This window comes from Bufo bufo, chromosome 1 (genome assembly GCF_905171765.1).
Source record: "Bufo bufo chromosome 1, aBufBuf1.1, whole genome shotgun sequence".
Classification (NCBI taxonomy): Eukaryota; Metazoa; Chordata; class Amphibia; order Anura; family Bufonidae; genus Bufo; species Bufo bufo.
In genome coordinates, this window is record NC_053389.1 from 80070423 (window position 1) to 80095747 (window position 25325).

At 43.4% G+C, this 25325-nt stretch overlaps 1 protein-coding gene across 2 annotated transcripts in view; it reads right to left on the reverse strand.

Annotated features, from left to right (window-relative positions):
• Positions 1-6156: 6156 nt before the first annotated feature.
• The window catches only part of LOC120986840 (nicotinamide N-methyltransferase-like), a 30486-nt gene continuing 11317 nt past the window's right edge, over positions 6157-25325 (reverse strand). Inside the window, exons 3-4 of one of the 2 annotated variants that reach the window (XM_040415546.1) lie at positions 21176-21284; positions 6157-6708 (exon numbers count right to left, since the gene is read on the reverse strand). In XM_040415546.1, coding sequence (XP_040271480.1) covers positions 6279-6708; positions 21176-21284 — 539 coding nt within the window. In that variant the 3' untranslated portion in view covers positions 6157-6278. Of the gene's footprint in view, positions 6709-21175; positions 21384-25325 lie in introns of both variants that reach the window. The other variant, XM_040415545.1, reaches the window with a different exon arrangement.

Here is a 25325-nt window from a genome sequence, read left to right on the forward strand (position 1 = left end):
TTCGATTAATTCCACCCGGCTGTTGCCGTACTGGTGCTTCTTCCTGCTTAGCCTGCCTGACCGAGGTAATCGTCTAAGCCCGTCTAGCCAAATTTTCTTTATTGGAATATTCACGAATATTCGAAAAAATGAATATATAGAAATATAGCGAATATATTCGTTATTTAATCAACTTCAACATACTCCTCCCCGACAAGCGTCCCCGTCACCATGGGAACGCCTGTGGGTTAGAAAATACCATCGGTTCTGAGTTTTCCCTGAGATCGTGAAAACTCAGATCTGATGGTATATTCTAACCCACAGGCTTTCCCATGGTGACGGGGACGCTTGTAAGGGAGGAGTATGCCAAAGTGGAATAACAGTACACATTGAAAAAAAAAGACGAATATTCTAAATAACGAATATATTCGCTATATTGCTATAAAACTTTGTTTTTTAGAATATTCGTCATATTCTAAAAATTGAAGTTATAGCAATATAGCGAATATTCGTAAAATACACATATAGACTGCAATTTAGCTAATATAGTGCTATTGTTTTTTTTTTATAGTGTAAGTTTTTTCCAAATCTGAAGTTCAGAAGAGACAAAATATTAGACTATAAAAAAAATATAGCACTATATTAGTTAAATTGCAGTCTATATGTGTATTTTACGAATATTCGCTATATTGCTATAACTTTGTTTTTTAGAATATTCGTCATATTCTAAAACAAGAATATATAGCAATATAGCTAATATTCGTAAAATACACATACCATTAGCAAACCAATAGGAAAGTTGCCTTATACAGTTAAAAAATCGCAATACGCGAGTAATTAAATTGCATATTAATCGCGATAAATAGAATAAATGATGAATATTCGATTTCGATGAATATAAGATGAATATTAAATCGAATATTCACAAAATATCGCAAAATCGAATATGGCACCTCCCGCTCATCACTACTCTTTATACGGACTGCCTCTTTGGACGCCTAATACTAATGGCCTATATCCCGGGTACCCAGGTAGGACGAGTGGTAAGTCCCAGGCAGGTCCAGCAATTACAAGGGTAACCCTGCTGCTTCGGGAATGGCTATGGGAGTAATATACCCCTTCTTCCTGTTTGTTATATGTTCCAGGATTGGTAATGGGACTACTAAACCCCCATCCTGGTGTGTCTTCCAGGAGTTTCATGGGATTATTATACTCTCCTACGGTGACTACCAGAAGTGCATGGAGAAGCTGATACCTCCCCCCTCTGTGCCTTTGCATAAAGTATGGTCGCCTCAACCTTAGAGCCTTTTTTGCTACCCATAGTCACCATAGTGATCCTGCTATAAGCCTTATATTTTGACTTTGGTGCAGGGAAGGGAATACAGGATAAAGCCACCCTTCCGTTTGCGGGCATTTCATTACACAATGGTGGGATTACAGGGTAAAGACACCCCCATGCTTTCTTTGGTATTAGGATCCAAAATACTTCAAAGTCAGTCAGTAGTGATTGCTTAGTGCAGACCTTTGGTTCACTGGTTTTACCGAGAGGGAAACTGTTAATTAGGACACCCTACTCATGTGGGCAGGAACCTTAGGGTAGCCGTTATATGTTTGTCTTGGTATGTCTTTATGTGTATTATATGCAGCACTTAGTATTAAATTGGGTGACTCAGAGCTTGTTCCTACTATCCCAAGCATAAGCCGAGGGTGGCTTAACTCAAAGAAAGGGGCAATGTAACACCCTAGAGTTGTGTTACTACACGCCTCTACCCCGCTACTCTCTGTTAAGAGCCTGTATATTGTCATCTGATGTAATTTATAGAGTAATTTATATTATGTCTTCACAAATGTGCATCTAAAACCATGTTAAATATAATTGTCCTTGTAATTTTCCAGGTTCACCAGCAAGTGGCAGCAACTCTATTGGCAAGGTACTAGTTCTAGTTTAGTGTATCTAGGCTGGAATGGATTATTCCAGCTTAGCTTCCTCTCTGTGAGCGAAGTGGGCTGTTCCCACATCCTGCATCATCGGTGGAGAAGGAAGTTAGATGGTAGTGTAGACCACCCCCTGCTAGGGGTAGGGTGTGTGTATGTGAGGAGTTCCCTTGCATAGGGAAGACAGCAAGGATCTTGTCTCAACTGAGACTTGATCACATCCCCAGTCTGAGCTCCTTCAGTCTCAGTTGGATGAAGAGAAGCAGAAAACTACAGACAACCTCCAGAGTTCCAGGAAGAAAGCATCCCCTGAGAATATATCTGTGAGTTAAGTCCAGAGACCTAGGAGAAGCCATTCCTCCTCAGCTAGTCTGTCCCCATACAGCAGAAGTTACAGAAAAGTGCAGAAGATTAATTCCTGTCACAATTACAGAGCTACCAAACAGATGACTTATCCTGAAAGCTCACATTTAAAGCAGAAGCATTAATTTCCTGCCAATCATTGCTAAAACTTGCTGGGATCAAGAGACCAAGGCTGTATACTGCTTGGATACAAGTTATCTTCAGTAAAGAAACGTTTGAACTTCATCTAAAGGTCTGGACATCCTTTCTGCTGCAAAATTCCTCTATCACTCCTACTCGCCTCACTACAGGGAGTGCAGAATTATTAGGCAAGTTGTATTTTTGAGGATTAATTTTATTATTGAACAACAACCATGTTCTCAATGAACCCAAAAAACTCATTAATATCAAAGCTGAATATTTTTGGAAGTAGTTTTTAGTTTGTTTTTAGTTTTAGCTATTTTAGGGGGATATCTGTGTGTGCAGGTGACTATTACTGTGCATAATTATTAGGCAACTTAACAAAAAACAAATATATACCCATTTCAATTATTTATTTTTACCAGTGAAACCAATATAACATCTCAACATTCACAAATATACATTTCTGACATTCAAAAACAAAACAAAAACAAATCAGTGACCAATATAGCCACCTTTCTTTGCAAGGACACTCAAAAGCCTGCCATCCATGGATTCTGTCAGTGTTTTGATCTGTTCACCATCAACATTGCGTGCAGCAGCAACCACAGCCTCCCAGACACTGTTCAGAGAGGTGTACTGTTTTCCCTCCTTGTAAATCTCACATTTGATGATGGACCACAGGTTCTCAATGGGGTTGAGATCAGGTGAACAAGGAGGCCATGTCATTAGATTTTCTTCTTTTATACCCTTTCTTGCCAGCCACGCTGTGGAGTACTTGGACGCGTGTGATGGAGCATTGTCCTGCATGAAAATCATGTTTTTCTTGAAGGATGCAGACTTCTTCCTGTACCACTGCTTGAAGAAGGTGTCTTCCAGAAACTGGCAGTAGGACTGGGAGTTAAGCTTGACTCCATCCTCAACCCGAAAAGGCCCCACAAACTCATCTTTGATGATACCAGCCCAAACCAGTACTCCACCTCCACCTTGCTGGCGTCTGAGTCGGACTGGAGCTCTCTGCCCTTTAACAATCCAGCCACGGGCCCATCCATCTGGCCCATCAAGACTCACTCTCATTTCATCAGTCCATAAAACCTTAGAAAAATCAGTCTTGAGATATTTCTTGGCCCAGTCTTGACGTTTCAGCTTGTGTGTCTTGTTCAGTGGTGGTCGTCTTTCAGCCTTTCTTACCTTGGCCATGTCTCTGAGTATTGCACACCTTGTGCTTTTGGGCACTCCAGTGATGTTGCAGCTCTGAAATATGGCCAAACTGGTGGCAAGTGGCATCTTGGCAGCTGCACGCTTGACTTTTCTCAGTTCATGGGCAGTTATTTTGCGCCTTGGTTTTTCCACACGCTTCTTGCGACCCTGTTGACTATTTTGAATGAAACGCTTGATTGTTCGATGATCACGCTTCAGAAGCTTTGCAATTTTAAGAGTGCTGCATCCCTCTGCAAGATATCTCACTATTTTTGACTTTTCTGAGCCTGTCAAGTCCTTCTTTTGACCCATTTTGCCAAAGGAAAGGAAGTTGCCTAATAATTATGCACACCTGATATAGGGTGTTGATGTCATTAGACCACACCCCTTCTCATTACAGAGATGCACATCATCTAATATGCTTAATTGGTAGTAGGCTTTCGAGCCTATACAGCTTGGAGTAAGACAACATGCATAAAGAGGATGATGTGGTCAAAATACTCATTTGCCTAATAATTCTGCACGTAGTGTAATAGTGTTGATCACGAATATTCGAATTTCGAATTTTTATTGCGAATATAGGTACTTCGAAAATTCGCGAAAATTTCGAATATAGTTATATATATTCGAAATTTCGAATATTCAAATTTTTTCCGATTTTTTTATTTTAGATTTTTTTATTTTCTTTATCAGTACACATGATCCCTCACTGCTTCTAGCTTGTGGGCCAATAGGAAGGCTGCAATATACTTGACTTTAGGAGTAGTAGTGTTTGCGAATTTTGCTCTATATTTGTTTTTTTTGAATATTCGCTATATTGCTATATATTCTTGCTTTAGAATATTACGAATATTCGAAAAAACGAAGTTGTAGCAATATAGAGAATATTTGAAAAAAATCGAATAAAGCAATTTAGCTAATATAGTGATATAATCTTCTTTGTGTAATAGTTGTAAGTTAAAAAATTCGCAATAAAAAATTCGAATCCGAAAATTCGCATATTACACAATCATTACCTTTCCGATTTTTTGAGTAAAAAAAAAATCGCGAATTTTCAACGAATATTCTACAAAATATTCGTGAAATATCGCGAATTCGAATATGACCCCTGCCGCTCATCACTACTCACTAAGGAACGCCCCCCTCTGCGGATGACGTCACCGGCCATAGAGGAGTGTTATTAGGAGTATTTAGCATAGTGTACGCCTCCCATGGTCATTTGCAATGAAGGGGATGTGCTACAGTATGGGTGCTAACCACGCCTCCCATGTCCCTACATGCCAGTCAGATCGCTCCCTGCCACTATTGTCTTTTATGCAATGCTAGCAGAGAGCAGATACATGGAAGCTGGGAGGGATCCAGTTTGCAGGCTTAGAAAAAAGTGGTTTTAGGGGAGGAATACTGATGAGGAGTATGAGTGGCAGGAGGCGGAATACTGATAAGGGGGAGTGGAAAGGCTTGTGAGATCCAGCTGCAGAGTCATGCAGCCTTGTGGGACCCATAAGGCAGTGTGGCCGGAAATGACATAGCACAGGAGATAATATGTAAACAATACTGACAGCAGTATTAGGGACTCATAGGAGCAAAGGGGATGAAAAAAAAAATACACAGAGCATCAGAATGACTTTACTGCGTAATGTCAAGGTGATTATTAACGTTTTTAAAAATTACTTTGATCCCGGACAACCCATTTAAGGGACAGGGCTCTATGGAGGTCACTGCTAAGGGGTAGAGTGCTTAGGAGGTCACTGTTAAGGGGCAGGGTGCTGTGGAGGTCAATGTTAAGGGGAAGTGTACTGTGGAGGTCACTATTTACCCCTTAGTGACCACGCACATTTTTTCAAAATTGCATTCCAAGAGCTATAACTTTTTTGTTTTTTCACTAATGTTCCTTTATGAGGCCTTTTTTTTTGCAGTTATAGTTATAGTTATTAATGCACCATTTTGGGTACATATAGTCATTGATTAACACCAGCTATCTGTCTTAAACCCCCTTTGTTTACGTCAATAAAAAGGCGTATTGATGGTCATTACGGGGTTAAGGTGGTGGGGTGCTGCAGAGGTGAAAGTTAACAGGATGGGGTGCTGTGGAGGTCACTGTTAAGGAGGTGTGGCGCTGTGGAGGTCACAGTTATAGGGGACAGTTAAAAATAAAATAAACTGTGTATAACTGCTGGGATATATATATATATGGTGTATAACTGCTGGGATCACTGCTTGAGGAATGTTCCAGTGTGCGGACTGAAACGTTGCATTGGTGAATTAAAAGTCACATTCATTTTACTTCTCTGGAGTGCCGTGGAATATTTTTATTTTCAGCGTTTTTGGAGATTGGATCACTTCAACATCCGCTGGCACCCTTTTGCTCTTTGGATGTGCGGTGCCGTTCATACTATATAAACAATTTTGCTGCTGGGATATATAGGAATACTAGTTATTTCGCCATAAAAACAAAAAAAACAAAAACAAGGGCATGGATTGGCCTCCTGCTGGGAACCCTTGGGACAAATCCAATAAACACAAAAACAGACCAACACTTCATACTCGGGCAGCGCTGGGTTCTTTTTATAGTTTTATTTTATTTTTGAGTTTGTAGATTCAATCCAGTCTCAGTGTTTACAAGATAAAGCATGCAGACATTTTGCGGTATTTTCAAAAAATGATGACTGAAGAATTTGGGCTTACTTTGGTTTATGAGCGTGAATAAAATAGTGACCTTCATAATCAGTAACATCTATCTTTGATTTATCAGCACGTGAGGTATACACAGCTTTTTCAATAATGTAACCAGCTTCTTTAAACGCCATCTCCAGCGCTTCCTTTTTTGAGCTCAGTACACTAAACCGCTTTTTACCAGCGTGATAATAAGTACCATTTAGCGTACCCAAGATTAAAATTTGACCTTCAGGTTTTAGCAAGTCCTTGAAATTTTTTACAACATTACAGTATGACTTCATATCTTTACATGGGGTTTCAAGGCAGAGGCATACCAGGAGACAATCAGCGGGTGGCACAATGACAGGGTCATAAGGGTTTCTTTTCAAAGCATCACATTTCATGACTTGTGTGACCTTACTGCGGAGTTTCTCAGCCTTTTTCTCAGAATCCTCCCTTTAGACAGAAAATAATAAAATGAATTTACTTTTTTGCATGCTTATGAAATGATAGCAGATCTATCCTGACTGAATGGGTTGTCTCATGAAGACTCATACCTACAGTATATGGCTTCTTATTGCATATGGACTTCAAAGAGGTGGGTTCCTGTTCAGGAATCTCCTTGATAAGCCTGGATGTAGAGCCACTCAATAAGGTATGGCCAAATGGTCAGGTCTCTGCATGGAATTAAGAACCAGGGGCAAAGAAGAAAAAAAAAATAAAAAAAAGAGAAGTCCTATCTGTTCTTTATTCTTTCCTTTTATGATCCACTCCTTATTTTGGCTTACAAAGCTGCATGCAGAAACCTGACTATGTGGCCATACCGTAAGTGACTCCTGCTCTGGCAGGCTAAAGACACCAGTGAATCATGTGGATAACCATTCATTTGAAAGGCCATCATGTAATACTACATTTTTCATGCCAAAATCAGCCGTCAAAAGGGAATTATCTGGTTATTACAGGGGAAAAAAGTCAAACATTTATAATGCATGGGCAGGCAAGAGCAAGGACAGCTTTTATAGAGCTGCTGTATTTTTTAGGGGGCGGACACGCGGTCAGGTTTCCTAATGCAGTTTTGGTAGCGAAAACCAGGAGTGAATAAAAAAAACAAAAACAGAAGATGCTGTATCCATCCTGTATACTTTCTCTCCTTTTCTAATTCACTCCTGATTTTGGCTTCCAAAACTGCATGCAGATACCTGATCGTGTGGAAGTACCCTTATAGAGTAAGGCCCCTTTCACACTGGCGTTGCGGGAAAATGTGCGGGTGCGTTGCGATTTTTCTGCGCGAGTGCAAAACATTGTAATGCGTTTTGCACGCGCGTGACAAAAATCGCGCATGTTTGGTACCCAAACCCGAACTTCTGTGAATCAATGTGGGATCAATGTTCTGTAGATTGTATTATTTTCCCTTATAACATGGTTATAAGGGAAAATAATAGCATTCTGAATACAGAATGCAAAGTAAAACAGCGCTGGAGGGGTTAAAAAAAATAATAAATAATTGAACTCACCTTAGTCCACTTGATCGCGGCCCGGCATCTCCAGTTCTGTCTCCTTTGTTGAATAGGACCTGTGGTGAGCATTAAATACAGTTACAGGACCTTTGATGACGTCACTCCGGTCATCACATGATCCATCACCATGGTAAAAGATCATGTGATGTACCATGTGATGACCGGAGTGACGTCACCAAAGGTCCTGTAACTGTATTTAATGCTCACCACAGGTCCTATTCAACAAAGGAGACAGAAGGAGATGCCGGGCATCGCGATCAAGTGGACTAAGGTGAGTTAATTTTTTTATTTTATTTTTTAACCCCTCCAGCCCTATTTTACTGTGCATTCTGTATTCAGAATGCTATTATTTTCCCTTATAACCATGTTATAAGGGAAAATAATAATGATCGGGTCTCCATCCCGATCGTCTCCTAGCAACCGTGCGTGAAAATCGTACCGCATCCGCACTTGCTTGCGGATGCTTGCGATTTTCACGCAACCCCATTCACTTCTATGGGGCCTGCGTTGCGTGAAAAACGCAGAATATAGAGCATGCTGCGATTTTCACGCAACGCATAAGTGATGCGTGAAAATCACCGCTCATCTGAACAGCCCCATAGAAATGAATGGGTCGGTATTCAGTGCGGGTGCAATGCGTTCACCTCATGCATCGCATCCGCGCGGAATACTCGCCCGTGTGAAAGGGGCCTAAGTCACGAGCAGTGGACCCTTCTCTATGACCTCCATATGCATATGGACAGGGGTTATCTTTATGAGACTTTATATTACAGAGTTTGGGCTTTTTTATCTTAGAATTCCGACTTACTGTTTTTGTTTGACCCATCAGAAGAATAGAAAAAAAAACCAGAGCAAATGTGGGGAAAATGCAATTCCGCCACAGTTTTATGGGTTTTGTTTTTACGGTGTTCTCTATGCAATAAAACTGACCTGTTACTTTCATTCTCCAGGTCTGTATGATTACAGTGATACCAAATATGTATAGTTTTTCTGTTTTAATATTGAAAAAAAAAAATTAAAAATAGTTTTTTTCTTTTCAGCTCCATATTCTGACTCCTATACTTTTTTGTAGTTATGTGTAAGGATTTGTGTGAAGGTTCATTTTTTGCAGGCCGATCTGTACTTTCCATTGATACCATTTTGGGGTGTATAAGACTTTTGGATCATGTTTTATTTAATGGTTTTGTGGAAGGTGAAGCGACCAAAAAAACAACAAACTGGCCATTCAAATGTGACTACGGCATCTGAGCAGTCCTGAAGCAGGAGCCTTGAGCTCCCGCTCCTGTAACAGTATTCCCTGGCTGAGATCGGGGAACCTAATACACTATACCAGAGATCAGCAACCTTCGGCACTCCAGCTGTTGTGAAACTACAATTCCCAGCATGCTCCATTCATTTATATGGGAGTTCTGAGAAGAGAAGAGCAAGTATGCATGCTGGGAGTTGTAGTTTCACAACAGCTGGAGTGCCGGAGGTTGCCTACCCCTGCACTATACTAATATCCCAATGACTCAAGCAGGCTTCGGAAGCTATTAGTGGAATATACCAATACAGGCCAATAGGTGGCAGCACTATTTTGTTATTTAGTAAGTGTTCAATGATGGCTATATAGCCATTATTGAACGCAATGGGCAATCTAATGTTAAAATACGTTTAAAAAAAATCGAAATACTTAGCCAATAAAAAAAATACCATCATGGGCATCGCAGCGTGCAAAAACGGCCATATTATTAAAATATAACAATATCATTCCCATACAGCGAATGGCGTAAAGGAAAAAAAATGAATTAAAACAGTCAATACACTTTTTTTGTCACTTCAACTCCCCCACAAAAAATGTTATAAATAGTGATCAAAAAGTCAAACACACTTCAATATGGTATCCCTGCAAAGCACAGATTGTCCCACAAAAAAATGAGACCTCACACAGCTTTGTTTGCATAACTAGAAAAAAGTTATAGGAGTCAGAATATGGTGATAAAAAACATTTATTTTTTCAAGGTTATTTTTTTTAACAGTATTAAAATGCAACAAAAACTATACAAGTATGGTATTGTTGTAATCGTACTGACCTGGAGAATGAAGGAAACAGGTAAATTTTACCGCATATTGAACACCGTAAAAAATTGTTTTGTAATTGTGTTTTTTTTTTTTTCATTTCCACCCCATTTGGATTTTTTCTCCAGCTTCCCACTACATTGTATGCAACTGTAAATGTTACCATTATAAAGTTCAACTTGTCCTCCCAAAAAAGCCTTTATAAGGCTAAATGAACTGAAAAACAAAAAAGTTATGACTGTAGGAAGGCAGGGAGTGAAAAACGAAAAAGCAGAAACGGAAAATCCCTCAGTGCTCTAGGGGTTAAAAGGATTTTCATTTTGATGGTCTACCTTTAGGATAGGTTATCAATATTAGATTGGTGGGGGTCTCACTCCATGATACCCCTGCCATTCCGCTGTTTAAGGAAGCTGCCATTAGATAGTGGCTGTGCTTGGTATTGCAGCTCAGCCCAGATGAATGTGACATCACATGGCCTAGGAAGAGACCTACAGTGCTGCCCATAATTATTCATACCCCAGGCAAATTTTGACTTAATGGTACTTTTATTAAACCAGCAACAAATTTTTTGACGGGAAATGACATAGGCGTCTCCCAAAAGATAATAAGACGATGAACAAGAGGCATTATTGTGGAAAAAAAACATTTCTCAGCTTTTATTTACATTTGAGCAAAAAGTGTCCAGTGCAAAATTATTCATACCCTTCTCAATAATCAATAGAAAAGCCTTTATTGGCTATTACCGCAATCAAACACTTCCTATAATTGCAGACCAGCTTTTTGCATGTCTCCACAGGTATTTTTGTCCATTCATCTTTAGCAATGAGCTCCAAATCTTTCAGGTTGGAGGGTCTTCTTGCCATCACCCTGATCTTTAGATCCCTCCACAGATTCTTAATTGGATTAAAGTCTGGACTCTGGCTGGGCCACTCCAAAAAGTTAATGTTGTTGTCTGCTAACCATTTCTTCACCACTTTTGCTGTGTGTTTTGGGGCATTGTCATGCTGAAATGTCCACTGGTGCCCAAGGCCAAGTTTCTCTGCACACTGCCTGATGCTGTCGTTGAGAATCCTCATGTATTGCTCTTTTTTCATGGTGCCGTTTACTGTGATTAGGTTCCCTGGTCCATTGGCTGAAAAACACCCCCAAAGCATTAGGTTCCCACCACCATGTTTGACAGTGGGGATGGTGTTCTTTGGGTTGAAGGCTTCTCCTTTTTTTTACGCCAAATGAAGGAAGCATCATTGTGACCAAACAATTAAATTTTGTTTCATCTGACCATAACACAGAAGACCAGAAGTCTTCTTCATTGTCCAGATGAGCTTTTGTGTGCCTTATCTGGAGAAGTGGCGTCCTCCTTGGTCTGCATCTGTGGAACCCAGCAGTGTGCAGTGTCTGTTGGATTGTCTGCCTTGAGACATTGCCACCAGCAGAGCCCAGATTCACCAGGATGGCCTTGGTGGTGATCCTTAGATTCTTTTTCACCTCTCTAACTATCCTCCTGGCCAGCACAGGTGTCACTTTTGACTTCCGACCACGTCCTCTGAGATTTTCCACAGTGCGGAAGATCTTGTATTTTTTAATAATACTTTGCACTGTAGCCACCGGAACTTGAAACATTTAGAAATGGCCTTGTAGCCCTTTCCTGACTTGTGAGCAGCCACAATGCGCAGCCGCAGGTCCTCACTGAGCTCCTTTGTCTTAGCCATGACTGTCCACAAACCAACTGCAGAGAGCTGCTGTTTTTCACCTGTTGAGTTGATTAAAACAGCTATTCCCAATTAATCAGGGTAATTAAGATGCTATAGAACAGCTTGGACTATTTGGAATGGTATAGAACTTTTGATTTTCTCACAGACTGTGACAGTTTGTGAAGGGTATGGATAATTTTGGACTGGACACTTTTTGCTCAAATGTAAATAAAAGCTGAGAACAATAATTTTTTTTTTTCACAATAATGCCTCTTGTACATCGTCTTATTATCATTTGGGAGACACCTATGTCATTTCCCGTCAAAAAAGTACTTGCTGGTTGAATAAAAGTAACTTTAAGTCAAAATTTGCCAGGGGTATGAATAATTATGGGCAGCACTGTGTGCTGTTCCTTTCATATTGAATTTCTGCACTGTATTATTTCTTGTTTTACCTATGTTGTTTAAGTCTATTGTTCTCTGCTGCCATCTGCTGGCCGGAATTTGTATGCTGCACGCCTTCGTTCTTGTTAAATAAAGTTTTATCTCTGGGGCGTGGTTTTAGCAGCCTTGGGCCTGGTCACTTCCTGTAGCCTTTTTTCAGTGCTGCATTCCTTTGTGACTGGAGACACACACCTCGGCTTGTGAAGGCATCAGTTTTTGACCAGCAGTAACCTCAGCAAAGACATCCACATGACAGCATCTACTGCATTCCATCACTGTATGTAACTGCTCTGGATCAAATAAACCCACGTTTGATTGCATCCTCATGTCTACGTCTGGATCCATCTAACCTGAGCATCTGCCGTTCCGGTCTGCTCCACTGCTTGGATACGAAGGTAGGACAGTCACAAAGTCATTATCAGTTACACCTTCATTCGCCTTCATGTGGGGACAGAACAGTCAAAAACTGCCTTAAAGCCTTATACCCCAATCAATATCTGTCTGAATGTCCAATGCCGGCTACAGGTTCCCTCAGAGCCCAGTACCACACTCAGGAACCTCCCCTGCAACAGGCCCACTCCCAGCAAATCTGCCCAGCAACAGTGCATGTCCCATAAGCCTAAGGGGAAGCACGGCGTGTCCGCAGTAGATATACTCTCGCCTGGAAGTCCTCCACTACTCGCCAAGCCACTTTCTACATCCTACGTTAACCCTTGCTCGCATGATATAAGAACTGTTCACGCACGCGGGGCCTCCCTCAAACCAAAACCCCGCAATTCACTCAAGACACCTTGGGAAACTCATCGGGGTGCCTCATCTGAGCCGCACTGCAATTTTCAGCCCCCAATTCAAAAGTTCATTTTCTTAAAGAGACAGCGCACCTTAAATCAAAATGGCCGAAAAGGACCTCGTACAGTTCCCCAGTGATGAAATAAAGCAAATGCAACCTGATACTGATCATTATGAAGAGCTGGAGGTAGAACCCACACTTCCAGCAGACCAAGTCACGCGACCAAGGCGCTCTCTCAAACCAACTATAAAGATCACAGAAAACTATCACACCAGGAAAGACGAGCTATGTGACAACCTGGAAGAGCTATGGGAACGAGTTTCCTCCCTCATATCAGGACTTAAGTCCTCCTCAGGCGATGCCACCAGCTTACAAGTTGCCGTCGGGCGGCTGAACGCAGCCCATGAAAGATACAAGAGACTGTCCACAAGGTATATAACCTTTCTAAAAGACTCTAATATTGAAGAAGCCCCGTCAGAATTGTGCAAGGCAGAATCAATAGACAGACAAAGAGACGCCATGGTGCTGGATGCTAAAGATAAAGTGGAACTCCGTATCTCTCATTTGCAAGAAACTAGATCACACAGATCGCATTCATCCAAACATTCCTCGCGGTCCTACAGATCATCATGCTCTAGAAGCTCCACCCTGAGCGAAAGATTACTAGAGGCCCGCATAAATGCAGAGCAATCCAAAGTGAGGCGTTCCTTCACCGAAAAAGAAGTCCTTGCGAGGGCAGAGACACAGACGGCGGCCAAGAGGGCTGAAGCGGAGGCAGAAGCCAAGAGGGCAGAAGCAGAGGCGGCGGCCAAGAGGGCTGAAGCGGAGGCAGAAGCCAAGAGGGCTGAAGCGGAGGCAGAAGCCAAGAGGGCAGAAGCAGAAGCCAAGAGGGCAGAAGCACAGACGGCGGCCAAGAGGGCTGAAGCAGAGGCGGCGGCCAAGAGGGCTGAAGCGGAGGCAGAAGCCAAGAGGGCAGAAGCAGAGGCAGAAGCCAAGAGGGCAAAAGCAGAGGCTCGAATAAAGATCCTTGAATCAGAGAGGGAAGAGGAAATTGCATTAGCAAAAGTAAGACTACTTGAGCAAGCATTGAGCCAAGGCCTTGATTCAGTCTGCTTACCACCAGAGGAGATAGACGATCCAGCTGATCGCACCAGCGACTACATACTGAAACAGTTATCTGCACCACCCCCAGTGTGCAGTACTGTCCAAGCCAACAACACTGAAACCTCCAAGTCAGCTCTACCTGCAGTGGCAGCGATACCCACAGCACCCGAGCAATCCAATAACAGTTGCCCAGACGCGCCCTCTCAAGGGCAGTTATTACAGCAAGATGGCTACCAGGTGTTTCCTGGCCTACGTCCACAGCTCAAGCAGCAGTTATCAGAATCGACAGAGGCTAGACCACAGCTCAACCCTGCAGCAACATCATTCTACCCGGAAGCATCTCACCCTTTCACGCCACGCAACCTATACGCCCCAGGGGCATCACAAGTTGTCATGGCAACAAGCAGTGAGAAATCAGATATGTCTGAGTTTGCCAGGTTTATGGTGAGCAGAGAGCTAATTAACACCAGTCTCTCAAAATTTGATGACCGTGCGGAGAGCTACAGAGCCTGGAAGGCAACCTTCAAAGCTGCCATCGCCAACCTCAACCTAACCGCAGAGCAGGAGCTCGACCTCTTGATCAACTGGCTGGGCCCAGGCTCCACAAATCGCATCAAGAGCCTTAGAACTGTCTATGTGGGACAAGCAGAAGCAGGTCTCGCTGCAGCCTGGCAGAGACTCGAACGCACCTTTGGCAGTGCAGAAGCAATAGAGAAGGCACTATTCAGGAGACTGCAGAACGTCCCCAAGATCAGTCTCAAGGATGTCCACAAGCTTCAGGATTTAAGTGATTTGCTCATGGAACTGGAGCTTGCCAAAAGAGACCCTCGTCTGTCCGGGCTGTGCTACCTGGATACAGCCCATGGGGTGAACCCAATTGTCGTGAAGCTACCATACAGCCTGCAAGAGAAGTGGGCGGCATCAGTCTCAAGGTACAAAAGAGTGCATGACGTCACCTTTCCCCCATTTATTCATTTCTGTAGATTCATCGATGAACAGTCCCAGATAAGGAATGACCCCAGCCTCGACTTCCTGGAGTTCAATACTACAGCTTCAGCGACACCATCATCAAGGTATGAAAGTATTGTACATAAACACAGAGACTTTAAGAGCAGCGTGAATGTTAGAAAGACTAACCTACCATCATCTGCAGTACCCACTGGTAGACAGTACACTACCTCATCAGGAGACAAGGCCTTCAATCGTGAATGTCCCATTCATAAAAAACCACACTCACTGAACAAATGCAGAGGATTTAGATCCAAAACCATACAGGAGCGCAAGAAAGTCCTCACCGAGCTTGGGGTATGCTTTAGGTGCTGCGCTTCATTGGAGCACATGGCTAAGGACTGTAAATCCATTATCAAGTGTGAGGAGTGTCATAGTGAAAGACATGCCTCAGCTATGCACCCAACTCCACTCACAAGGGATTCACCTGCTGCTGTCACCACCAGTCCTGCTCAAAGTCATGGCGGGGAGCCCCAGAACCACGCTAACACAGCCACTGCTGTTTCTTGCTCATGCTCGGACGTATGTGGGGAGGGCCAGAGTGAGAAATGTTGTGCCCGCATATGCCTAATCAAGGTCTACCCGGAGGGGCTACCAGAAAAGGCAGTAAAAATGTATGCCATCATTGACGACCAAAGCAACCGCTCCCTAGCAGGACCTAAATTCTTTGAAGCCTTTGGAATAAAGGGACCGTCAGAACCCTACATCTTAAACACCTGCTCGGGTCGCATAGAGACTAGCGGCAGGAGGGCACAAGGATTCATCGCTTGTTCCGTCAGTGGAAATACGGAAATACCTCTACCGACGCTGATCGAATGCGATCAAATACCCAACCATAGGGATGAAATTCCTACCCCGGAAGCTGCATTTCACCATCCACACCTAAGGCACCTAGCCAACGTTATCCCAGCTATGGACAACAACGCCGAGATTCTACTCCTGCTTGGCAGAGACAATCTAAGGGTACACAAGGTGCGTCAACAGTGTAATGGTCCCGACTATGCACCATACGCCCAGAGACTGGACTTGGGATGGGTAGTCATAGGAAATGTATGCTTGGATCAGCCAAAAATCCACTCATTCAAAACGTACGTGCGTGGAGATGGACGCACAACTTGCATTAAGCCTTGCCCTCATCACTATCAGGTGAAAGAGAAGCCTCCAGACCTCATACAACCATCTGACGACATTCCTCCCTTTGCTGACAACTTGGGAAGATTAGTCTTTCACACAAGCAAGGACGATGATAAAGTAGCTTTGTCAGTAGAGGACAGAGAATTTATCAAGATAATGGACAATGAGTTCCTTAAAGACGAAACCAATCACTGGGTTTCTCCATTACCCTTCCGAGCTACCAGGGTGAGACTCCCGAACAATAGGGAACAAGCTCTCTCTAGATTTAACTCTCTTCAGCGTACCATGAACAGTAAGCCTGAGATGAGAGAACACATCGTTGCCTTTATCAACAAAATATTCCGCAACAACCATGCCGAACCAGCTCCATCCTTAGGGAAGAATGACGAGTGCTGGTACTTGCCTTCATTTGGAGTGTATCACCCACGGAAACCTAATCAAATTAGGGTTGTTTTCGACTCAAGTGCCAAACATCAAGGTGTATCGCTTAATGATGTCCTTCTCACAGGTCCTAATCTGACGAATAACCTAGTTGGAGTGCTGATGAGGTTCAGAAAAGAGCTCGTTGCCATCACCGCCGACATTGAACAGATGTTCCACTGTTTCGTAGTCCGGGAGGATCACCGGAATTTCCTCAGGTTTCTGTGGTACAAGAATAACGACACCAACGCAGAGATGGCAGAATATCGAATGAGGGTACACGTATTTGGAAACAGCCCTTCACCTGCCGTGGCAACTTACGGCCTTCGGCAAACTGCATTAGAGGGAGAATCCGAGTACGGTAAAGACGCCAAAGACTTTGTAGAAAAGGACTTCTACGTAGACGATGGACTCAAATCACTACCGACTGAAGAAGCGGCTATCGATCTGCTCAAAAGGACTCAAAGTATGTTGTACCAAGCTAAACTTAGACTACACAAAATTGCTTCAAACAGCCTGGCCGTTATGAGGGCCTTCGAATCAGGCGATCATGCACCAGGATTCAAGGACATTAACTTGGGACTGGACAGTCCACCTGTGCAGAGGAGCTTGGGCCTCAGATGGGATCTCTCGGCTGACTCCTTCGGTTTTCAGATAAGTTGTGCAGACAAGCCATTCACAAAGCAAGGCGTCCTATCAGTGGTAAACAGCCTATTTGATCCGCTGGGATTTGTAGCGCCCATTACCATACAAGGTAAATCTCTACTGAGACAGTTTTCTGAAACAGTCAAGGATTGGGATACCCCACTTCCCTCCGAGAAAGAGCAAAAATGGGAAGCCTGGAAGCGATCTTTGTGTGCCTTGGATGAGATCCACATCCCGAGATGCTATATTAAAACTTCACTTTCCTCTAGCATAAAGAAAGAACTCCACGTGTTCTCGGACGCCTCCACGGAGGCCATCGCAGCGGTTGCCTATCTCAAGGTGACAGAACCCAACAACCAAAACCACGTTGGATTCGTCTTTGGTAAGGCTAAGTTAGCCCCCAAGCCCGATCATACTATTCCCAGACTGGAACTTTGTGGGACTGTGTTGGCAGTGGAGATCGCGGATTTCATACAACAAGAACTGGGTGTCGACATAGCTGAAGTCCAGTATTACACCGACAGTAAGGTCGTTTTAGGTTACATCCACAATCGGACCAAGCGATTCTATGTGTACGTTAGTAACCGCATAGAGAGAATCAGGAGGTCCTCCAAACCTGAGCAATGGCACTATGTACCATCCGAACTTAATCCAGCAGATCACGCCACTAGGCCTATGTCTATAGGTTCCTTTATTAACTCTACTTGGCTTACAGGTCCAGAGTTTCTGCTTGAAGAGGCGGACGAATGTGTACAGGAAGTTTTCAGCATCCAGGATCCGGATAATGATCCAGAAATCCGCGCTGAAGTTAGTGCATTAGTCACTGGAACAAAGAAAACCGCCAGCTTCGGTTGTCAGCGCTTTGAACGTTTCTCCAGTTGGATGAGACCCATCGAGAACGTCCCTGATGGGTGAACAGGACTGTATCTAGCTTCGCAGATCTTCTCCATTCTAAGTTGGAAAACAGGACTATCTATGTTTGCATTCTAACATGTTTTCTTTTACAGGTTGTTTATATTTTATGGACATTCGTCGTAGTGAAATCCCCAAAGTGAATTTCAGACGGGGAGTGTGCTGTTCCTTTCATATTGAATTTCTGCACTGTATTATTTCTTGTTTTACCTATGTTGTTTAAGTCTATTGTTCTCTGCTGCCATCTGCTGGCCGGAATTTGTATGCTGCACGCCTTCGTTCTTGTTAAATAAAGTTTTATCTCTGGGGCGTGGTTTTAGCAGCCTTGGGCCTGGTCACTTCCTGTAGCCTTTTTTCAGTGCTGCATTCCTTTGTGACTGGAGACACACACCTTGGCTTGTGAAGGCATCAGTTTTTGACCAGCAGTTGCCTCAGCAGTTAGCCTCAGAAAAGACATCCACATGACAGCATCTACTGTATTCCATCACTGTATGTCACTGCTCTGGATCAAATAAACCCACGTTTGATTGCATCCTCATGTCTACGTCTGGATCCATCTAACCTGAGCATCTGCCGGTCCGGTCTGCTCCACTGCTTGGATACGAAGGTAGGACAGTCACAAAGTCATTATCAGTTACACCTTCATTCGCCTTCATGTGGGGACAGAACACACTGTAAGTGCTCACGAAGTGCCATGCTCTCGTTATACAGCTGACTGTTGGCGGTCCAACTCAGGGCACCCCTGAAGATAGGCAATCAGTATAAAAATCTCAGAAACCCCCTTTAAGCTAAAGATCTGTCTTCTCCTCAGGTTTCATGATGCAGCTCTGTAGGATAAGATTGGTTTCTGGCCAGCACAAAACTCATGCATGCAGTACATACACACAGATATGGAAAACTCACATTATTTAAAGGGTTTGTCCCACGAAAAATATTCTACAGTTTTCAAACTAGCACCTAGATCTGAATACTTTTGTAATTGCATGTAATGAAAAATTGATCACAGCCAGTTAGTTATTCAGTAAAATGTATCTGTATAGCGCCACCTAATGTTTTTTTTTCTCATTTCTTTGACCTGCTCACTGAGATGGCTGCACATGCTCAGTTTCATCCTTTAACTGCCTCCTATACTGTGATAGGTAGAGCACAGACACGCCCCCTTAGTTGCAGCAGAGAAGACACTCCCCTTGAGCTGCCAGCTTGATATTAATCTAGCAGAGCAATGAATGGGAAGATCTCTGGATCCATGTGAGGTGCCAGGCTACTTCTAGCTTTGTTAGATAGAGATTTATATCTAACATATAAAGCTGAGTGTATGTGTGTATGTATGTATGTCCGCCAAAGGAATCCACACCCTCGCATTTACAATCATGAAATTTGGCACACAAGTACATCAGGTGTCCTGAGATATTCTCAAAAAATGCATTAGCCAATAGAAGACTGGTCACATGATCCTTATCAGCCAATAGAAGATCGCAGGCCCTTAGTCTCCACATACACACAGTTTTACACCAGGTTTCCATAACATAACGCTGTTAAGGGAGCGGAGTGCTGTGGAGGTCACAGTTAAGCGGGCAGATAGGGTGGCCATTCAGGCCACCCTCAAAAGATGGACATGTCCTGTTAAGCCACGCCTCTAACCTGGTTAGGCCACGCCCCTCACACTGCGCAACCGACAGGGATTGAAAAAATGAATGTAAAAATCCACTTCCGTTAGCTGCAGGGGTGGGAGGGAGGGTGACTTTCTCCCTGCAGCTGACGCTCAGACAGCACTGTGCTGCTGTCTGAGAGTGAGCTGTTCAAAAAGACATCCCTGTGTCCGTCCAGGCCCTGCGCCGGACTGTCCAGCCTAAAACCGGACCTCTGGACACCCTAGGGGCAGGCTGCTGTGGAGGTCACAGTTAAGGGGATGGTCCACTATGGAGGTTAGTGTTAAGGGGCATATTGTTGTAGAGGCCACTGTTAAGGGGATGGGGTGTTGTGGACATCACTGTTAAGAAGATGGGGCACTTTGGAGGTCACTAATAAAGGGGTGGCCGCTGTGGAGGTCACTGTTAAAGGGGCTGGCTGCAGTAGAGCTCACTGTTAAGGGGGCAGGATGCTGTGGAGGTCACAGTTAAGGGGGCAGGGAATGGTGGAGGTCACAGTTAGGCCTCATGCACACGACCGTAGTTATGGTCCGCATCCGAGCCGCAGTTTTTGCTGCAAGGACGCGGACCTATTCACTTCAATGGGGCCGCAAAAGATGCGGACAGCACTCCGTGTGCTGTCCGCATTCGTTGCTCTGTTCCGAGGCCCCGCAAAAAAAATATAGCATGTCCTATTCTTGTCCGTTTTGTGGGCAAGAATAGGCATGTCTACAACGGGCCGCCCGTTCCGTTCCACAAATTGCGGAAGGCACACGGGCGGTTTATGTTTTTTGCGGATCCCCGGTTTGCGGACCGCAAAAAACGGCATGGTTCGGTGCATGAGGCCTTAAGGGGATGGTCCACTATGGAGGTCAGTGTTAAGAGGCGGGGTGCTGTAGAGGTCCCTGTTAAGGGGGCGGGATGTTATGGAGCAAGAAAAGCCTTATGTGATATTTAAAACCATACAAAGCATTAGTATTTACTTTGTGTCTGCTAGTCTACTATATGATGTCTGATTTTCATTTTTTTACATTAGTCATGGGATCACCCCTTTAAATCTATTAAGGCTACTTTCGCACTTACGTTGTTGTTTTCCGGTACTGAGATCCGGCAGAAGATCTCAGTACCGGAAAAAACGTTTCCTCATGCATTCCTCATGCATTCTCAATGGAATGCATGAGGAATGGAAAGAGAATCCGTTCAGGGTGCATCAGGAAGTCTTTAGTTCTGGCAGCATTCCGTTTTGTGACCGGACAGAAAAATGCTGCATGCTGTGGATCCAGCACTGAAAACAATGTAAGTCAATAGTAATGGATCCGTTTTTTTAGGAGCCTAAAAATAAACATATCCGTCACCAATTGACTTTCAATGTATTTAAAGATGAATCTGTTTTTTTCCGTTTTGATTTCACACAACCGCATCCTAACGGAACGGATTCATCCTGATGTGCAAAATCAAAATTAATCAGTTTAATTCAGGTATTGAGATCCTTTGCCGTATCTCAATACTGGAATTAACAATGCAAGTGTGAAAGTAGCCTAACTTGGTGTAAACTTGAGAAACACATCAGTACCTGTTTCCCTCCAGCTCACATACACGTTTGATGATGGGAGTCCAGTCAAAAGCATCTGGATCCTTGTTCAGCCATTTTTGAAATTCAGCGCGGTTTTGCTCGAGTAAATCTGAAACAATGATTTTATCAAACACTTCACAGGCTGTGAGGAGGTGATAAATGGAGGCTCCGGTGCCAAAATCAAGCAGAGTATCTCCTCTTACGCCACCTTGAAAGATAACATTTAAATATCAGGTTAGTAAGGTATATTATTAGGTGTCACAAATTACTGTCACAAACCATTCCTACATAGGTGCAGGGTGGCATGGAAGCAACCTTAAAGGGAACCTGTCATCAACTTTGAGCTGACCTCACTGAGGGCAGCATAAAATAGTGACAGAAATGCTGATTTCAGCGGTGTGTCACTCATGAGCTAAAAGCAAGTGGTTGCTTCTGCACTGTTACCCATCAATGATTAACAGTTCTCTCCTAGAGAGAAAACTCGGTATAAGACTGTCAGTCATCAGCAGGTGGCCAGGGAGAGCAGGACTTTATGAGTAGCCATGACTCTTTTCCAGGCCCAATCTGCAATGATTGTGATGTTGGTTCTCACCACTTACTTTTAACTTTTAAATGACAGACCGCTGAAATCAACTCACCTGTCTCTACTTTATACTGCCGTTATGTGGGCAGCATAATGTTGATGACAGGTTCCCTTTAAGACTGTGTATGAGCGGACCCGTGTATGCTCAGGTTCGACCAAACTTGACCCTGCACCCAAACCCTATTGAAGTCAATGGGGACCTGAACTTTGGTGCTATAAAATGCATATAAAAAAGTCAGAATTTTGCATAAAATAGGCTACAGAGATAGTCCGGCCTGTCCGAAGTGTGGAAGTGATGAAGCTGACCTATTGCACATGATGTGATCATGCTCATCACTGACATCTTATTGGAAAGCAATATTACATCTGGTGAACAAGGTATATAGTGCTAATTTTAAGTTGGATCCCAAATTGTGTGTATTAGGCTTGTTACCAGAAAATAATTTACAGTCTGTTATAATTACTGGGATAGGAAGAATGCTATATCAAGCTAGGAAAACATTGGCAGCAAAGTGGATCCAGCCTATACCTCCTGATATATCAGAATATATTGCTAGATTAAATATTGTGATTCGCCTAGAAAGAGGAGTATATCAAAAAAGGAAGTGTCTGTCCAAATTCGAAGCAATCTGAGGCAGCTGGATTGATAATTCTGGGTGCTGTAGCTCCTGGCTGGCACTTACAAGGACTTTTTCTATAACAAGGTGAATACAGTGAGGATGGATGATATATAGAATATTGGATGGTTGCAGGTGTGTGGTGTATATATAGAAGCTTGATGATGAGTGGGTTACCTGGAATTGGAATATGGCTGTATGGGAAGATTGATGATGGACTGTGATGGTATATGAAGTATCGCTGATTGGAATTAGATGATGGTGGATGGTTTATTTAGGAGTATTGTGGTGCCGACACCCCGGGAGGGATGATAAAGGAGGGTGTTATAAATGTGTCCTGCCTTAAAGGGATTGGGGGGGGGGGGAGGGGGGAGGGGGATATGGGTTTATTTGTTTAGGATGGATAGTTGTACTCACATTGAAAACATTTTTGATACCTGAGTTTCTATGTGGATTTATGCCATGTCTTATGTAGATATGTGTAATATAATGTATATACTATATATTATATATGACAGATAATGTATACATCTGCGGTCTACAAAAGTATCATGTTAATGTGATAAAATATGACTGAAATCTGTTAATAAAGAAACATCTGATTTAAAGGAGGGCTGCAAAAGGACCCAAAATGGGGGTAAGAGCCGTACAATTGCCCTGCAAGCAAATGTGGATAGGGAAATGACTTAAAATAACATAGAATACATAAAAATAAAAATAATCTTGAACCAGGAGGCGGAGGTCCATGTGGAGTAGGAAGTTGAGGAGGCAGTGGATGTGGCGGTGTAGGTGGAAGTTGTGGAGGAGGAATTATTTTTTTATTTGTCTGTTAATTCTGTGTTTGACCTATAGCCATTTTTGGGTGTGGACGGCATATTCTCTACTCTGCCAATATAAGAAATAATAATCTTGAACCAGGAGGTGGAGATCCGAGTAAAGAAGGAGGTGGACGTGGTGGTGTAGGAGGAAGAGGCGGGGGAGGAGGTAGCCAACACTGTTTTTGTGTTATGTTTATTATGTTTTTATATTATATATTTTTATTTTATTCGGGGAGGCCCCAAAACATTGGCAAATGGCAGAACAAACTATGCTGGAGTATAACAACGGTTGGGTGTGGCCAGTATAATTCTCTACTCTGCCGAAGGTATGGACAAGTCCTGTGTGGGATCCATGCTTAGTTCATTTTAATGAATGCGAGCTTGTCCTCGTTGGCTGTGGACAGTACCTCGGAACTGAAGCCGAGTTTGGTTTCATGTTTTAAAGTGGTTTTTCTCTTTCTCTCCAGTGTTTGGGGGATGGACAGCTGACCGCTTCCATAGGACAGTGTGGAGCTGCTCGGTGACACTGCTGGTGGTGGTGGTGCTGTCAGATTCTCTCTTTGCGGGGTGCCAGGTGGCCCTGTCACTCCAGAGGTGGAGGAAGAGGCCAAGAGAGCAGCAGAGGAGGGAGCAGGAGGAGCCTCAGATCTTTTGTGGGCTTTCAGGTGTCTACTCCACTGTAGCTTGTGCTTTGCATTTAGATGCCTGGTCATACAGGTGGTGCTCAGGTTTAGAACATTTATGCCTTGCTTCAGGCTCTGACTGCACAGCATGCAAACCACCCGTGTCTTGTCGTCAGCACATTGCCTAAAGAACTGCCACACCAGGGAACTCCATGGAGCTGGCTTTGGTGTGCTCTGTCCCTCGGAGCGATGGGCAGTAGCAGGCGTACTGGCTAGGGGTCAGCCACTGTGGTTTTGCACCCTGCTCCCTCTTGTGCTGGTGCTGCGGGACCACCTAATCTTCCTCTGAACTGCACACATCACTCTAATTACCTTGATTCCATGTGGGATCTAGGACCTCATCATCCTCCACATCATCTTCCACTCACTCCTCACCCCTGCCCTCATTGCCGGTCTGCACACTGCAGAAAGACCCAGCAGTTGACACCTGTGTTTCGTCATCATCATCAGAGATGTGCTGCGGTGCTCTTCCAACATCCTCATCCTCAAACATAAGTGGTTGGGCATTAATGCATCAGTGCACTCAATCTCTTCCACTTCTGGGACAGGGCTAGGTGGATGGCCCACGGAACCCCCACCAGCAGAGTCATCAAAAAACAAAAGTGACTGCTTTATCTCATTACCATTCAAAACAAGGTAATATTACCAGTGGGGTTCCACAGGGATCTGTACTGGGACCGATTTTGTTTAATATCTTCATAAGTGATATTGCAAAAGGCCTCGCTGGTAAGGTTTGTCTTTTTGCTGATGACACAAAGATATGTAACAGGGTTGATGTTCCTGGAGGGAAACGCCAAATGGAAAAGGATTTAGGAAAACTAGAAGAATGGTCAGAACTCTGGAAACTGAAATTTAATGTGGATAAGTGCAAGATAATGCACCTGGGGCGTAAAAACCCAAGGGCAGAATATAGAATATTTGACACAGTCCTGACCTCAGTATCTGAGGAAAGGGATTTAGGAGTAATTATTTCAGAAGACTTAAAGGTGGGAAGACAATGTAATAGAGCAGCACGAAATGCCAGCAGAATGCTTGGATGTATAGGGAGAGGTATAAGCAGTAGAAAGAGTGAAGTGCTTATGCCGCTGTACAGAACACTGGTGAGACCTCACTTGGAGTATTGTGCGCAGTACTGGAGGCCATATCTCCAGAAGGATATAGATACTCTAGAGAGAGTTCAGAGAAGAGCTACTAAACTAGTACATGGATTGCAGGATAAAACTTACCAGGAAAGGTTAAAGGACCTTAATATGTATAGCTTGGAAGAAAGAAGAGACAGAGGGGATATGATAGAAACTTTTAAATACATAAAGGGAATCAACTCGGTAAAGGAAGAGAGCATATTTAAAAGAAGAAAAACTACCACAAGAGGACACAGTTTTAAATTAGAGGGGCAAAGGTTTAAAAGTAATATAAGGAAGTATTACTTTACTGAGAGAGTAGTGGATG